The sequence below is a fragment of the Epinephelus lanceolatus genome, chromosome 18, assembly GCF_041903045.1.
Source record: "Epinephelus lanceolatus isolate andai-2023 chromosome 18, ASM4190304v1, whole genome shotgun sequence".
NCBI lineage: Eukaryota > Metazoa > Chordata > Actinopteri > Perciformes > Serranidae > Epinephelus > Epinephelus lanceolatus.
In genome coordinates this window covers 27,541,997-27,556,758 of record NC_135751.1, presented here as the reverse complement: position 1 = coordinate 27,556,758, position 14,762 = coordinate 27,541,997, and the positions used below count along the sequence as shown (strand labels likewise).

Sequence of the window (14,762 nt, the reverse complement as noted above, 5' to 3'; positions counted from 1 at the left end):
ACTAATGGCCCTAAATGACGACTATTGGTTGACTAGTAAACTTCTTAGTTGGGGGCAGCCCTAATTAGCACAGGTGTAGCCCTTGACCTATAGGGGCCATGCCGCTTCTACGCTGCTTGCTGAATAGGATGTAGGGTGTGTAGTAATGCATCCATGAGCTCTGCACGTCTGGCTTGACTGGCTACGTTTATGCAAATTTTAGAGGGCAAATACGTGCTTGTAATTAGAGGCTAATATTACCCAGGGTCCTGTAGAGGGCTCTGCCTGGTCTAATAGAACTAGGGCTACATAAACCTTCAAAACCTTCGTTACTTTTCAGGGTTGAATTTTAGTATCCCTTTCTATGATAATTGGAACATCCGAATGAGCGTTTACTTTCTCAACTGTGCCACTCAGTCAGTTTAGGAACTGTAGCTTCCATGCTGTTATTAGTCATATGTTAAAGGGGAACTACAACCATTTTCAAAATAAGAAAGCCCAATAACTTTGGTAAACATGACCGACTCTCTCCCAAATCCCAGTGTTAAATCTCAAACTTGTGATGTCATCAAGTATAAAGACTGGAGCTGCTCCATAGACAATGAATTAGGGAAGATGTTACAGATGACACAGAGCACCCAGGGGGAATGTTAAGAGTACATGGGTACATTTTCTGTTTCAGAAGTGGGAACACTACAATAGAATAAAGCTTATTTGGGTTTTAAAAGAAAACAAATATTTTGTGTGTCCACAAAATCAGGCTCCCATTCATTGTCTACGGAGCAGCTCCAGACTTAATACAAGTTTGAGACTAAGGGTGTTTCACATTTGGTCCTTTTCAGCCCTCTAAATGGACTCAGAGCTGTGACTCAGCATTTTTTGTGCATATGTGAGCACTCTAAGAGAACTCAGACCCCTCTGAAGCAAACCGTACTCATGTCAAAGAAATACAAGTGCTGGTAAAGAATGACTGGTGCACTGTATCCCCTTTGTGTGCTCTTAATGGTGCTCAAGAAGGCAAATAAGCTCCGAGACAAGCATTTCCAAATAAAGCCATATTTGAGGAGTGCTGTGTGAGGCCCAGTTTCACAAGTAACTATTTGCACGAATCACTTCACCTTTTAAATCTGACTTTTGTTTTAAAAATCCTACAATTCTTCACAAAATGCTAGGCCTCTCTCAAATCAGAAACACTGTTAGGAGCGCCAAATATCCGGCGTATGATGTCATGAAAAGACATGCAGTTTCTCTTTTGGCAGAACTGTAGGCAGCTTTCGTGATTACTTTGGCTGGGCAGATTTCCAGCCACAGAGCCTGTCTCTGCTCTCAACGGCCGCAGTCTTCAGGCTCCATCTCTCAGTACATAAATAATATTCGGCTCCATTTGTTGGGCCATTTATGCACATGAAAACTGGAAAGGAGATTCAACAGTACAGCTGAGTTTATGTCTATATTTTTGTTCTTTATTTACGTGCCTTCTGACCTGTAACTGAGCATGATCAAATTTCCATCACTGTTAGTGCATAAAAAGTCAGCCACAGCAAATTCATATCAATCTTTATTGTATTTAGAAATCCACGCATCAAATCTTTTTTATTATTTTTTCCTTTACCATTTACAACAGGGAAGAATGAGGGACAAGCTAAACGTCATGCCTTTCCCAGCAGGCGCGATGCACTACAGGATGGGCTGAAATGGAGGAGGGGGAGAGAGAGATACATAAAGTGCTTTTGTCAACAGTTTTCTTCTTTTAATAGAAAAAAGGATAAAACAAAAGGTTTGAGGGTGGAGGGAGAGGACACAGGGGTCCGTGGACGTGACAGCGTGAGTGCAGGTGAAGTAGGGAAGAAGGTGACAAGTCGATGAGGAGGAAGAGAGTGGTGGGGGGGTATTTATCTTTAAAAAATAAAAAAAGCGTTCGAATGAAAAAAAAAAAAGAAAAAAAAAGTGGTCTCAACCCAGGATGAGGCTGGACTTGCCACCCGGTGGGTTTCTTCGGCCGCCTGTGGCAGCGTTGGCACCTCCCGACGGGGCAGAGGGCTCTGTTGTCTCCTTCTGCTGCTGCTCTTGCTCCTCCTGCTCGCCCTCTGCGTTGTCAGGACACTCTACAGATGCAACAACACAACACATTAATCTGAAGCATGAAACAATGGCTGACATGTAAGGAATGCCTTCACAGACTGTTTCTGGATGACAGTATATGTTATTAGCACCAAACAGCTTACAATATGCTGAGTACAGTTTAACCATTTCACAGTAAAACACAGTGTTTATCTGGTCAAACAAACTGTGCCTGGGAGCTAATGATAGTAGATGACGGTGTATTATGTCGTCTGCAGAACAGGTGCATTAATGACAGAAAAGCTAAGGACAGAAGCGCTAAAAGCTTTCAGGGTAAATACTGGTGAAGTGGTTACAGATGGATAGGATATATGCCTTCATTTTAATTTTTTAAACCTTGAAATCAATATAATACATTCATCTGGTATTTAATACATCTAAACATGTCATTTAAAATTTGCTTAACCATTTAACTACAGACAAAATCTGAGATGGCAGTTAGTGCTACGTTGCTAAGCTAGGCTAGTTAGCTTCTTCATGAATGGCTTTAGTTGCTACCTAAACAAACTTAATTACTTTGACATTAGTTCATGAAAAGTGACAGAATTTCAATTACAGCAAACACCTATAGGTCAAAAGTAGGGGTTGGCAAGAATTCTCAAGTAGTCGATTTGGACGCCAGTGATAACCGTCCAACTTCCCACATGTGAACATGACATTTATATTTCTTTTTACTGTTAAAAATATGTAAAATCTTATTCAATTGCAGAGCTGCACACAGTGTATTACTTCGCTCAGCGCCTCCTCATCCTGCTGTCGCTCTCTCTTTGTGGCATGAGACTAATGTGGGAGTGTGAGCGCCGCACTAGGTAATGGTTAGACAGGGTCCGCCCGCACACACAAACACACAAACACACAGAGTGACAGCGCTGTTAGCATCACATGGTTACCTCGATAATAATGGATTCAATGTCACAGTCTGATTTTTCTTATGTTAACTTTTAATTTATTGTTTAATCTGCTAATTAAAAACTGGTTGTTTAATAAATGAAAGTCAAATTGCACTTGTTTTCTGTTGCTGGCCATATTACATTCCTAATCTTACCTTAGATTTTTTTTGTTTTGTGATAACTCGAGTACTATATAACAATTTAATGCCAGTACTAAAATATAGAAATTCCTTAAAATGCCCAAACTAAATTTAGCTTCATTAAAGGCTAGCTTTTGCTATCTCACCAGCTAGCTTTAACTGGATTTAGCAGCCCTGCTTTGTCTGCTTGCTTTTGATTTTGGCGATGTTTTGTAGCATCTGCAAATTTACCATGCATTTTTTGAAATTATGCATTTCAAAGAAAACTACAATTTTGATATGTTAGCACAAATGCTTACGAGTCACACTGGTCACAACTAAACTTTGACTTCATATGTAGTCATTGCTTTTTCTTTTAAAGTCTAGAATATTTTCTTGAGGTTAGCCAGTCCTGTAATAAAATCACAGTGCTGAAGCACTGGGCTCTCTTTGTCCATTAGTGCCTGAATTACTGGAGAATGTGCAAATTCAAGGGGACTTTTCCACTTAAACATCACAAGTATGGACAGCAGTGATTTTAAAATATTTTTTTAGGCAAATGGACACTCAAATATTCACTGCTCACCCATTTTTCAGGTGCAGATGTGAAACAAAAATTAGGCCATTTTTAATTAAACACAGTATCTGATTATTGTAAGTCGAAGGAACAGTGGACAGGAAGCTGTGGTTTGTTTTAATCACTACAGACTGCAACTAAACTTGAATGTGCTTGTCTTATAATATGTTACTAATTTGATATACTAAAGGTTCTGCTTTTATAATTATATGAGTAGCATTTTAGGTTACAGTTTTTTCTCACCACCAAAGTTAATATTTGGTGATCAAGATCACTATGTAGTCATTTCTTTTCTGAGCTTAGTGATCTTATAGGAATCCCACCTCTGACCTGCATCTCTGAGCTCGCCTTCGCTGGCACAGTGACTGTGTAATGAGCTGATGTCTCAGCAAATCAGACACAGAATACACACAGAGTGCGGCCCAAACACAATGAATACTGCAGTGCACATTTGCTCAACTCTATTTTCTTGGTAAATCTGCCCCTCTGTACCTGGCCCACTCCCAACTGCCCTTCTCTCTGCTTGCTTTAAAGAAATATGTAAAGAAATACAGTAGTGTGTAAACAAACTCACTTAGGTGCTCAATATTTTCTACTAGGCATATAAACGTTAATATACATATTTATAACACACTTCAAAGTGCACACACATTCCTATCACATTTCAAAGCCGGGCAAATAAATGAATGCTCATAGTGACGTATGGTCAAACCCTCCATTATCTGAGGAGCCAGCCACTCTGTTACAAACGTGCACCTGGAGGTTAATAAAAAGCTTTTCATACTAAGTGAAGCCTGCCATCAAACAACAGCTGCTTGACTACAGACCATCACGCCATCATGACAGGGGAAAACCACATCAAACAGATCATGTGATGTTGACTTACACAGGGACAACATGTGTACTGTGTCTTAGAGAGAAAAAAAAAAAGCCATGGCATACCAGCAGAATTGTTTAAAGAGCCAGCGAGAGTGGAATTACCTGATCTGTTATACTGTACCATGGAGCTATTCACAGGGTAATGTAAGTCATGCACTGCTGTTTAGATATAGTGGGAGTGAGACAGAAACTTAAAAGGAGCATTATAAACTGTTTAAGAGTTCAGGGTACTTACCATCATTTGCTTGTTCTTGGCCATTTTCAATCTACAATAAAAACATAAGACACAAGTATTAGTCATCCTCACCAAATCCAAGTAATTTTTTTCTGCATATAAAAATGTGTTCCTGTACCCCTGTATCAGAATCCTATTCTACTCTGTGACAACACAGTTCCCCAAGCAGGCAGACAGAGACTAGTCACTGTCACTGCTGGTGGATATCCCAGATCCTCTGCTCATTTTTTTTTGGTGTGAGAGGAGGTGTTATTGTTTGTGTCACAACGCCAGAAGAAACTTTTGTGCCACCTGCAGCTTATCATTAACAATTTATAACACTGAGACTCAGCTTTCTGACCCTTGAGATATTTTAGTAGGGATGTCAACAGTAACTGTTAATCTGTAAACCACTGAGCATATTTTAAACTGGTTACACCTGTTTGTCTACAGGTTAATTTTGCTTCTCTCCAGAAAATAAAAGCCAAGATGTTTACTCCATTTACTCAGTTGTCTGACTGGCCCGATATTTTCTCGAGATTGTCTCGTCAATGTCTTCAATGGTTTGTTTAATCTGACCAACAGTCCAAAAAATACAAAGCTATTTATTTTATTATGTATGACAGAGAATAACATTCAATTCTCCCATTTAACAAGCATGAAACAAGAAAAAAGTTTAGCTTTTTTTCTTAGAAAAATGACTTAAATGATTACTGTATGATCACAATATTTTCCTATTAAGTTTCTGTTGATTGACTAATTGATTAACAGACTAATGGTTACAGTTTTGTTTCAATGTTCCTTTATGCTTAAATTAAATTGCTTAATTAGAAAAAAAAAAAAATCTAACCATATCAGAAAAAATTAAACCTCCACAGAGATTAAAAATGTCAGTGGAGAATATCTATCAAACAACATCCTGGGTCAGTTTCAAACTGATGGATTAAGCCATCCATCCCCCAACGAATTTTTCCACTGAACTGTTTTAGAATTATACTTAATCTATGACAGGGTGCTTTTCAGCCCCAAACTAGGCTGCGACTCTGTTTTGGAAACAGCGGCTGTCAGACAAAGTGAGAGGTTACCTCTCGTCTCTGGTTCCACACCAAGGCTGCTCCAGAGTTGTGGATGGTGGTCAGTTCCGGCTCAGGGTTCTTGGGGAAGAGAAGAGGCTGCTGGCATCGCCTAAGTGGGGCTGAGGGCTCCCCGCACAGGGTTCCTGCAGCTTCCCCAGCTGGGAAGGTAACAGACAGACAGAGCAACAGACTTAATTAAGACTGAGCAGAGTGTAATAGTCCAACCAGATCTTATTTATACAGCCAAATATCACTGATCACAAATTTGCCTTGGTGTACGACACAGTCTATCCTTAGAAGAAGGGAAAACACTCCATACTCTAGCTGTAGTGCCTATTTTATTGATTTTTTTTTTCCTTTTTGGCCAATAGATTATACTGAAGCAAGAGAGGAAACACGAGGCAAATGACAAAACATGACTCAGGCTTCAAAGCAGCTGAGTCATACCACACAAACACTAACTCAATCAGCCACAAAGCCACCCCAGACCCTAACATTTCTAATGTATGAGGCAACCATGCTTACTACAAGATTCATCTCCTCAGATTTGACAAAACACCCCAGCTTTATGAGGGAATTTGACCGAAATAACATGAGACAAAATCACTGAGAACCAACAGGAAACATCACCAAATCCGCTTGGGCGTCTGCAACAGACCCAAAAACACAGTGGAACACTTCCAGGCAGACAACATGAATGCCAAAACTCACATAACCCTGTAGCGCCTGCATTCTCCTTTAGCAGAAAGAGCATTAAAACCCAGTGTTTGGCCCGCTGTGGGGAACTAAAGCCACATAAGGTAACAGCCCAGCTCTAGCCCAGAGGGCCAGGGAGGGGACAGACTGTCTTTGTCATGGGGAGAACAACGGCAGCTGAAGAAGCAGAGGAGTGGCCATTGTTGTTAATAGAGTGAAGTGAATCAGCACTGTTGAGAGGCTCTATCACGCAACAAGAGCTCCTTCATTACTGGCTCCACATTTCTGAGTCTGATCAATTCTCTGGACAGTAAATGGAAGAGGATTAAACCAGATTCATCGGCTGTACAATGATGCATTATGTTATCATCACTCACAACACATAGCAGTCTACTTAACCTTATAGACCTCCTGGGTTCATGATATAAATGTATGATCACACTGACCTCATTGGTCAACGAGCTTGAAGACAGGAACAGCAACCATGCTGCTGCTGCTGCTGCTGCTGCTGGTCATCTTGTTTTCCTCTCTGATTACAGAGTGCTCCTCATGTGGCCAGAAGCTGAGGGCACTTGAACAAACCAACAACTCTGGTATCTGAAAACCCTAAAATCCTGACAAACAACCTGCCAGAGACTCTGGCTGCATAACAGTATGCTTGTGTGTCAGCATAAACATAACATCAGCACAGCTCTACAGCTAAATGACACAACACAGTCATACTGTGACTCATTAGAAGATTTTTCAAAACCCTAATAATGGGCTTTTTTTTAAATTTAGCTAGTTTTTCAGTTCATCCAAATCACAACAACATTTTCTCCCTCACTCCTAGTGGTACCAATTACGGCTGGAATGAGGTGCTATTGGATGCCAACTGCATATGTATTGCTATTTTACAAATACTGCAATTTGATATTATGATTTATTGTGATTTGCTGACTTTTAAAAGCACTTCACCATTTGCAGGGCTGCCCCCTAACAGTAGGCGATTCTTATCATTGATTGGAGACCCCTCAGTCAACTGAAATTGCTTCAAGTCGAGCATTTGTCTTTTTTCTTATGACCGTCAGCAGGTAGTGTACTTCTGGGGATGTTTCGGTCTCCTGATTTTGCTGCAGAGTGAGTGCTCTTTACTTTCACACTGCTGCATACACAGAGAAAGCTGCCTGGAGGAGGAGAGGTTCTGCCTTGTAAAGCTATGAAGTCACATTATTTTTTGCCTTCTGCATATTAGTGAATTCACAGAAACTTCATACGATACAATCTCTGGCTTATGTTTGATATCTAGTGTCATCAAATAATGTTTCTGCACATTTCTGACCCGTCGTTAGCACACTTAGCTTGTTTACTATATTACGTGAACGTCACTGTCACACTGAATGTTCAAACTCTCAAACTGTTTATGGAAAACAAGGAATGAATAGTTGAATAATCATATTAAACAACCAAATCTGATTCGACTGGCACACTTCTGAAGGTGGGTACAGCCTTTACCATTTGTACTAGACCATGAGAAAAAGTTCCATCATACACTTCTACAGTCTGTATATCATGAGGCCTTTTTCCACAAACAATGCATATCACATGTCAGTCAGTCCTTGACTTTTATTTCAGCAGCATCATTTATTGCATATAGAATTGGTAAATGAACTATTAACTGTTTTATGGTCCTGTTTTTAACAACTGTATGCCAGTGAAGCACTTTGTGTTCTTGCTCTGTGTCCAGGTTCTATACGAGATAAACTTTACTTGCTTACCAAAATGTACATCTGCAAAGTGAATTCAAACTGCTACAATTTGCTGACCTGCTTGTGTTTCCTATACACTGGTTTGTTTGTTGTGGCCAGCACAATATCAACATTGACCACCACATGATGATTTAACTTTTTTTTCTATTCAAAAATTCTGAGGAAATTTTATTTCATCGTAAAGCTGTGGGCGGCACATTGATTCACCTAGCCCCTCCTTGCCCTGCTCTCTCTCTCTTTATCAGACCATAAATGAGGTAAGTATTAGTGAGTGAGTGCACCTCTTTGCTCTTTGCAGGGAGGAGACTGGGCAGAAGCTCTGTCATTGTTTTGTTTTGTTTTTCTTGAAAAGAATATGACCTCACGGTACAATAGATTACCACAATAAAAGCGGCAACTTCTTTCAACCTTGACATTTGAATTATAGCAATAAAAAAAAAACTATTAAAAAAAGCGATTTTCTCCCCTGCCCCTATAATAGCCATGAGGATATTTCAAGGTTTATTTATTCAGACTTTGAGATATTAGTTTCTAAGGCTCTGCCATCTATCCAATACTATTAAAGTGAATGAAATTTCATTGATTAAAGCATTACAGACGGCACTTGAAAACCTTGGCATGTCTTTCCAGAACTAACATCAACAGATGTTGCTGTAAATAGTTTTCACTGGAAACACTTCTGCAATAGAAATTAACCCTCTAGAAACTGTGCACAGCGAGGTCTACAGATAATGCAGGACAAATCTTGACATTGTCTGAGTCAGGAATTAGATATTTTGATTCTGAATGACCACAAAGTAGAAAATAAGCTCTGCTTACAGTCTACAGAGGCATTACATGATCATGAAAATCAGCCACAAATCTGTCTTAAGACCCGCCTCTGTCTCTCTTCTTTAGCCTTTTCGCTGCCATCATGAATACATGTCTGACCACACTCTGGTCTTCATTGGTTTGTATTTTCTTTTGTTGTTTGTGCAATGCTGTCTTGTATTATGATTTTATCAAGATATTCTATAACCTCCAATAACCCTTTTCATTGAATCATTCCTGTGTTTTTATTTGATCATTCCTCAGGTTTATTTAATCTCTCTGCAAAGCACTTTGGTCAACATTTGTTGTTTTTTTAAATGTGCTCCTGCAACTCTAATTTCAGAAAGTAAAATTCAAATAACTATCTTCCAACTTTTCTTGCAAGAGAAGTTCTTATTATAACAAGGCTAGGCCAGGACAATATTCACAACAAAAGCATATTTTCAAAAGGATAGACTCAGGACAGCATGCCAAAGCAAACACACCTGCTCATCTATACTAGGAGTTCATACACAGGTCAGACAGTTTGCACAATGCTAACAAAACCTGTTAAAAGTAATAAATATTCCTCATTCAAGCAGAAACAAATATCCTCGTCCAGTTGTATCCGTTAAAGTGGGAAAACTATGAGTGGGCTCCCATTAACTTGACCTAGACCCAAGTGAAACAATGCAAACAGGAAAAGGCTTTAACTGTCAGCAGCTGCTGTCCATAAAGGTCAGAGGCTGGAGTCATAATTTTAGGGTAAATTCTTCATTGTCCACACATTCAGAAAACTTGATACACCATGTAAACCGTTTTCCACAAGTGGCCAGCGTGAAAACATGTGATCCATGGCTTGTGAGCAACTTCACTGCCCTGAGCTGGAATTGAATTCCAGTGCTGCAGTGCTTGAATCTTCCTCTTATGCATTATCAAATCTTAAAGCCTTAACCAAACACTGACTACCTGGCACAATCATGTCAGACTACATTAATTTTTCATGCAAGCTGCTGTGGCTGTATGTTTGCAGTGACCTTGACCACTCGAAAGCCGTTCACAGGTCTCCCCCTCTGCTGCATTTGCCTGCCTCTCCTCATGTACTCAAAATAAAACTTCCCTCGTGTCTATACAAGGCCACACGTTTCACCAATTGACACATTTTTTAACTGACCTATTTCTTTCCGCTGAGGGCTGATCCTCATCCCCATCTAACAAAGCCTAGCTTCAAATTACCCTTATCCCAGCACTCCAGGGCTTTTTGGCTATTATACTTGTGGGATGTTCTTTCTGACTACCTAAATGGAAAAATACTTAATAACACTCCAGTTTGTATCTTTGCTTCGCTCAAGTTAGAAGAATTAAGTCTGTGGTGTTTTTTGCTTACTTAAGGCATCTGTAGTTCTGTCTGCTTTTGCAAGACTGAACTTGCCCGTGCGCCCTCCCTGGTGCAAAACTCAAAACAAAACCCTGTTGTTTTCATTCCTTTATGAAATTAACTAAGACAGGTTCAAGAGATATTAGATTGAATTACTGGGTGGATTGTTCCTCCGATGAGCATGGGGGTCATCAGGTTCTGCAAAGATGCTGGAGGCCATCTTGTTCTTGCGAGGGGTCGAGTTGTCGTCTGTGCCGAAGGTGATGCTCGAGTCCCCGCCAGGCGGTCGTAGTACCCTGAGGAGCAATAAATGATGAATAATGTCATCTGATTGACATTCTGCTACCATCCTTCCATCCCCCACTCTTAAGGCCAAACTAAAACACAAGGCCTCGTCTCACATGCGTCTGATCAGCTGCACAGTGCAAAAGGAAAAAAAAAAAATCAATAGTGAAATATAACATGAGGGTGCCTCAAGCTACTACAGCCTTCTCCACCCAAACCCTTTCATACACATACCGCACACACAGAAACACACAGGCTACCAGCAAGGTCTCTGCTCTCTAAGCTCCGGCTGTCAGCCTGTCAGACAGACAGTCACAATCTCTGCCCTGCAGCTGACTCCAGTCGCATATAATCAAAGAGTTAGCTGGCTAGCTGCTGCCTCTTCTCAGCACAGATTCTTTTGCAGTGACACACAAGGGGCTGGTGTCAGTTCCTGGTTGCATTGTGATTAGATGAGTAAATCAAATCTGATGCCCCTTTGGGTCAATACTACACAATGGAGGTGAAAAGTCGGATGTCCACAGCTAATATAGGTCACCTAATAAATAGATTGTTCTAGAAGACTATAGAAAGCCTGCATGCAGACCAGCGCATGGTAAACAAAGCGCACTTTCCACCAACATTCCTTCCACCACAAGCCAAACAAAAGGAACACGATAATGAGCAGGGAAACCCTTTTTCCTTGCTCTGCTGAAGGACAGTCAGGGTGGACGACAAAAACTGGTGTGTTTGCAGTGCCCCGGCTGGACCCCTCCCTCTTTTTTCCAGCAAACTCTTCTCTCTGCAGAGTCCCTGAAGCCACCAGCTGACACACCGAGCAGCTGTCCAAGGGCCAGGCAGGCAGATGGGAGTCCAAAAAACAACTGAGCTCTAGAAGCACAAAAAAAAAACTACAAAGAAAGCAAATACAGCAGGAAAAACCAGACGGCGTGGACTGCATTGGCGTGAATTTTCTCAATCAATTCTTGTATACACACTAGTGCTCGTCACACTTGGCTGTGACAGTAATGCCTAAACCAGACTTCACCTCCCGGCCAGAGAGGATGAGCTCATGCTTTCCACACGGATTGCGATGGGGGGAAAAGCTTTTAGCTGCCTGGCAGCAGACCCCACCCTAGAATGAAACTGCAAATAATATCAATGAAATGGCATTAATGTTTAGGCGCTGGAGGGCAGCTTCAACCCGGTGGAGCTATGCCTGATATAGCTGAGCCCCAAAGCCAAAGATGGCATGTGTGATAAGGCAGGGTGGGAGGCTTTTGATGGCCTACAAAGATTTTAGCCTAATTCTGCTCAAGTTGCTGCCATACGGATCCTTTTGGTTGGCCAGCATCAGGAATGACCAGCAGCTCGTAAAAGGGGCTTTAAGGAGCAAAAGCAAAAGAGCTAAGAAAAGATTTACAGGCTTAGCCAGCTCAAAGCCCCCACCCAAGTCCCCGCATCATCCGAAAACAGCATGCGACTTCAAAACGCTTAATGACTGACCGAGATTTGACATGCTCACTAAGCAAAAGGCTAATAGTACCAGTTTTCCTCAAAATCTGACTTAAATGGCACAAAATCACGACCCATTATATTGGCGGCTGTAAATTAAAGACATTTTCTCTGGATTGTTTTCACTGCAAAGGGGCAGGAAAGCATCCAGACGAGACGCATCACTTACAGGAAAGCTATGACTGCATGCTTGGAGGATGAGTGGCCCTCTTGAGGTGTTTTCCACAATATATAAAGATATAACAAATACAGCTAGTCAGACGAAGACAACAGGATGGACATGTCTATTGCAGCTACACATGGACATAATCTGAGTTGCTCTAAACTTCCATTGGCCCAACCAACAATGAGCTATATTGGTGATAACGACATATGCAGACCCAAGTCTAGTCTGGGATTCTTCCTGCAATCAATCACATATTTGGCTCCTGAGCTGTACCTTTCTCCATCTGATAAAAATGCTACACATCCAGTATAAGGTCATAAGCTAGCAGCTCCAAAGAAGAGCACGTTTTAAAGTCACTGCATGGAAAGAGCTGCGACTTGAACAACAAAAAAGTTATTTTTTATATCAATCACAGTTAAAGCTGGCAGGCTAACGTTAGATAGCTTTGGCCATTTCTTCCCCCCCAAAAAAGATGGAAAACCCTCCTTCGTCTACTTCTGATTGCTCTCTTTTCTTTCTCAAACTCGCCTGCCTAATTAACGTTATGCCTCACAGCCCAGACAAGCTAACCCAACTAACTTAACTGTAGCTAACGGCTATACGCTGCATCAGTCATCCAATAAGATTAACTTAATTAGCAAGACTATCTGACAGTTTAGCTAAATCCAGAAAAATCCCTCGCCAGCCATCAGCGGGGCTAACGTTAGGTAGCAAGGCTGCCTTCAAGCAAACGCAGGAAAAAAAGGAGGCGTTTGCTAGCCGAGAGGCTCGCCCGCATCACACTCTTTTGTTCCTCCGAGAAAGGTTTTCATGTCTTTTTACCTGGAACTGTTTTTAGTACCAGGCTCCATTCCTTTATAGGTGGTTGTCGTCGTCATCTTTATGGGGTATTTCGACGCCTTGACGGGAACAAATAGTCTATGAGAAACTAATAGGAAAAAAAAGTCCTCCTCCTTCCCCGCAGAGCTGCGACGGGATGTAGACTCCACCCGACACTGAAAAACATAACGAAGACCAGATCCGCTAGTTCTGCGGTGCCAGCCCACGAGACCCATCCCACCAGCGTTCGGCCCGCTCTGATTGGACACAACACCACAGAACTCCTCTCCCATTGGACAGAACCTCAATGATCGCCTCTCTTGTTGGTGGCAGGTCTGGGCTTCATGTCAGTGAGCAGACGACAGTCCACATCCCTGAGGACTTTATTCCTGCTGTCTAATCTATGAGCATTGATCATGACAGGGTTTTAAACTGCAGTGTAAGGGGTTAAGATAAACGAGGGTGAATTTGACCTCAAGCTGGTGAAGATCTTGAGTCTAACCTTCCAATCTTAAAAAGTAGGCCACAAAATTACTGTCACAGTTCTGCAAATGTATTTTATATGGCTGCATTTCTGCCCAAAACAGGGTCAAACATTCTCACTGGAAAGCAACACAAAATAAGCGGAAGTCTGGAAAAAGACAACAGGCATCTTATACATAATACAGATGTTTATTTAATTCAGACATCTCCTCAGGCTTCCCAAAATTTGAAGCCTGGCCAAGTCAAAGAAATAATCAAACATTTCTCACTACCATATAAAAATGCATAAAGTCCATTTTCCCTGAAGATAACATAAACCAAACAGAGCACCCCAAGAAAGAGTCCTAAAACCAAATTAGTTAAAATTAGCATTTTTCCACTCCCAGTTCCCTCGTCTTGGGTTTTCTTAATAAATTTTTGGCTAGATGCCCGAAGGTCTGTGGTTAACACAGTGGTGAAGGGACTACGACATAAAATATGTACCCCACTTGTAAATTTTGAAGCTTTTCTTGAAAACAACAGCTGACAGGTGTCTAAATGAGACCACGCCAAACACGGCCTTTTTCAGGTTGGCAACATTACGTCATGCAACCTTGGTGTCGTTCCTTCACAGCCTAATGTTAGCTTTTTCTGGGGATTGCATTTAGGCTTCAAGAAATATTTGATTATCTTGCTGAACAAAATGTGCAAGTATCATAAACATTTGCTTGCCACAGATTTTATTTTCTGCGATATCCAAAATCCAGTGGAAAAATCCCCAAGGCTTTTTGACAAAGGAACCAGGGCGACACTAAGTTCCACATTGGCCTACAGAAAAATGTCATCCTTGGAATACTCTACACCCGACTCCCACACTGGGTACACCGCACCCTAAGTGACAGCCAGTCCCCAAAAAAAGTACACTTTAAGAACAGATTTTATGGACACCAACCAGCCAAGCGTCATCTGATCAGTAAAGTTAGTCGTATAAATTCTCACTCCAACACCAGTCCTTTCTGTCTGCATCCTTGTTAGAAGAAGTTAACCTTAATCACGCCACAGCATGAACA

At 41.2% G+C, this 14,762-nt stretch overlaps 1 protein-coding gene across 1 annotated transcript; it reads right to left on the bottom strand.

Annotated features, from left to right (window-relative positions):
* Positions 1-1,524: 1,524 nt before the first annotated feature.
* On the bottom strand, positions 1,525-13,538 carry LOC117267790 (jupiter microtubule associated homolog 1-like). The gene is made up of 5 exons (XM_033643804.2): positions 13,234-13,538; positions 10,623-10,762; positions 5,865-6,013; positions 4,801-4,831; positions 1,525-2,084 (listed from the first exon to the last, which is right to left on the bottom strand). Exons 1-5 carry the CDS (start codon positions 13,521-13,523, stop codon positions 1,933-1,935), a joined length of 762 nt encoding a protein of 253 aa, XP_033499695.2. The 5' UTR covers positions 13,524-13,538; the 3' UTR covers positions 1,525-1,932.
* Positions 13,539-14,762: the final 1,224 nt, after the last annotated feature.